The 3,085-nt window shown below is 37.1% G+C and overlaps 1 protein-coding gene across 1 annotated transcript; it reads left to right on the forward strand.

Annotated features, from left to right (window-relative positions):
- Nucleotides 1-1,405: 1,405 nt before the first annotated feature.
- Nucleotides 1,406-2,026, forward strand: LOC106341406. Its single transcript, XM_013780177.1, has one exon. The coding sequence runs from the start codon at nucleotides 1,446-1,448 to the stop codon at nucleotides 1,851-1,853; it is 408 nt and encodes a 135-aa protein (XP_013635631.1). The 5' UTR covers nucleotides 1,406-1,445; the 3' UTR covers nucleotides 1,854-2,026.
- The last annotated feature ends 1,059 nt before the right edge of the window (nucleotides 2,027-3,085 follow it).

Genomic DNA, 3,085 nt, shown 5'->3' on the forward strand with positions numbered 1-3,085 from the left:
CCCCCCGACACTGGATCATAATGGACCTTTTAACATCAATGGGCCTTTTTCGTTTTGTTTTATAGAAAGACTGCTCTGCCCATTTTACTTGTTCATGTGGGTGGGTTCCACTTCCACTGCTTGTTTTTTACTCTAGTTGCATGGTGATTAATGTTCATGTTTAACCGGATGATCAATTGATTTATTGATTGATTGTATGACTAGAGATAAATATCAGATCCCTTTCACTAATCTAATTAATATTTCATTTAACTAATCAAAGTCAATAAAATCAAATCTTTTTTTTTTTTTTGGAGATACATTTTGCTTTCTGCTTTAGAGCAACTTTAACGTTTACAACCCCGCTTATTTTTTTTTTCCTTTTGAACAACCTCCACTTGTGTTTTCAGAAAAAATATATTTAATAAATTTTTGTTTAAATAATTAAATTACATTTTATTTTATTTTTAAAACAGAACAATCAAAATAAGATATTTAGCAATTGAGTACCAAATGGAGATTTCAGATGTTTTTTTTGTGAGAACCTTTTCTCTGTTTCTCTTTCCTTTCCTTAATTTTTTTTTGCTTATAATATTTAGAAATTTTGTGAGAACTCTTTGTTGAAATTGCTCTTAGAAATGATCTAGATTGAGTCTGAGTCTAAAATTAAAGAAGGTCTAAAAGCTTTGACACTCAATGGAGCAGAGGTGCGCACAAGGTTCAATACACAGCAAATAAAAGAAGGTCTATATGCTGATTTTGTTTCTTCTTGATCGGTGTTGAGTCTCATTTAAGGTAGTTAAAACTTTGTTTATGATTGTTTTGGTTCTGGGGTTGATTATCTTTCAGCCGCCGGCTTGTGTCACTGGGATTAGTATGCATCTTCTAATCGTCAGTTTGGTTTTTTCATTTTCTGGGTTTTAGTTTTTGTGTTCAGGTATGTAACCTCCCTTGCTAGGGTTATTAAGTTATGTTTCAATATTAAAACATCAGATGACCAAAAAAAAAAAGCTTTGACACTTTGACCACTTGTGGGTGTATTGTGTCTGAAATTTGGAATTAGTGATTTGTCTCTTCTAGAATACTTGATAAAAGCATATGCTAATATACGCTTCAATTTCAAATTTGGCAATTGCTTTTATAATTTTATTACATATATTAGTACAAGTTTTTGTTAAAACACGCACGTTGTTAATTTAGTATACACCGCCCTTCTAGACGCCTACTACTCGCACGTGATTAATTTACATACAAACTCACGTCTTCTTTAACAACTATGCATCATGACTAGGAAAGCGATCGTAAAATAAAATTTAAAGAGACATTGTCGTCGTCAACTATAATGGCCACATTGTGCTTGCATATATGTATGTATATATATATATATATATATATATACTTGTACAATCCGTAACTTCTTGTGTCTCTTGTCATAATTCTCTGATAGAAAAAATAAAGAGAAATATATGAACACAACCAAGTTTGATGTGTCACCTTATTTGCTCCTCGAAGCATCTGCAGATTCCGATGGCGGAGGCACCGTTCAGATCGTGGGTGCCCTGGACGGTGGCGAATCCATTGTTAACGATTATTACACGGATGGCGATGATAAGTCTTGTAGTGCCAGTTTGTACGAGACGTCTTGTGTGACGGCGACGAGTCAGAGACAGAGTTTTGATCTAGAGGAGGATACGGTGAAGGAAGAAAGAATATTCACCACCGCAGAGGAAGAAGACGAGGACGGAGAAGGGGAAGTGAACAGCTACAGAAGATGCGGGAAAAGCCAGTTTGTTAAACTGAGCGTTGATTCTAGTGAGGTGGTGAGTGAGATGGACAAAAGTCGAATGTTCTGGGAAGCTTGTCTCGCTTCTTGATCAGTCTATCTATCTTGTCTCGCCAAAAATGAGAAAGCAACACGTCGTCTAGCTTAGGCTAAATACATGTCTAGCATCTTTTTTTTTCCTTCTTTTGTGGTTTTTGCTTGTAATTGTGCCTGTGAATGCCCTTATATCCACCCATCAATTATGTACATAGAAGAGTCAATTCATTCTGATGATGTTCTCTTACAAACCATATCTAGCATTGATGGAACCCAAAGACTTAGAAACACTTTTACTGCAATTTTCTTTTCATATCCCTTACTCACAATACATCGATATCTATAAATATAGAAGAAGACAAAGTAACTACCCATTACTATCACACATCACTAATGGAAGACAATTCCATTAACTTAGGAACAATTATAATATCACGTCTTCTTACTCCAAACCATTGGTTTACTTTGGTTAACCATTTGACTCTCATCAATACTCCACCCTCTAAAAGAACTTTGTCCCCAAAGTTCATACCAATCTTAGAGAACAGCTTCTCCATGATCCTAACTTTTCCACGATCAAATGGCCGTTTTCTGTTGATAACATCTTGGCATGCTAGAGACAAGACCACCTTCACACAACTACAAAGCACATGTGATGAAAGTCGTAACCTCCACTGTAAGAAACAAGATCGAGGTAGATGACCATGTTCTGGAGGTTTTGTAGACCTAACTTCAGTTCTTGGCTTAGACGAGTTAGATCGGCTATGCCTTCTTTGTTTTCTGGCCTGAGCAGAGAGATGTTGACGTCTAACCAGAACCGGTCGAGCTTGTTGATGTTTCCGTGATGACGTTGCAGATCGTTTGAGTGGTAAAGTCGCCTGTCGAGTTGATTTCTCATGAATCTGCTTATCCGTTGCGACCTTCACAATATGTTTAGCCGGTTGGGTTGATCTCTTCACCCTTCTCACCGTCTTTGCCGTCTCCATCTCCGTCTTCCACGTCCTCATCTCCGTCTTAGCCGGTTGAGATGCAGTATCACCATTGGCTCTTCCATCACGAGTGTTCATCTTTGTCTTCCACGTCTCCATCTTCTGACGCCAAGTTGATGCGTGATCCTCCCAATATTGTGCTATCTTATTCAGCTCTTCACGTATCTCATCATGCATTTTGCTGAGGAGATTGATCTTGAATTCTTCAATGCACTCTCGTGTGCTTCCCATTTCTTATATAACAAGTTCTTTTTTTTGGATAAAGAAGTTTTGATACCACAAATTGTGGTCCAAATCA

The sequence above is a fragment of the Brassica oleracea genome, chromosome C4, assembly GCF_000695525.1.
Source record: "Brassica oleracea var. oleracea cultivar TO1000 chromosome C4, BOL, whole genome shotgun sequence".
In the NCBI taxonomy this organism is placed as follows: Eukaryota; Viridiplantae; Streptophyta; class Magnoliopsida; order Brassicales; family Brassicaceae; genus Brassica; species Brassica oleracea.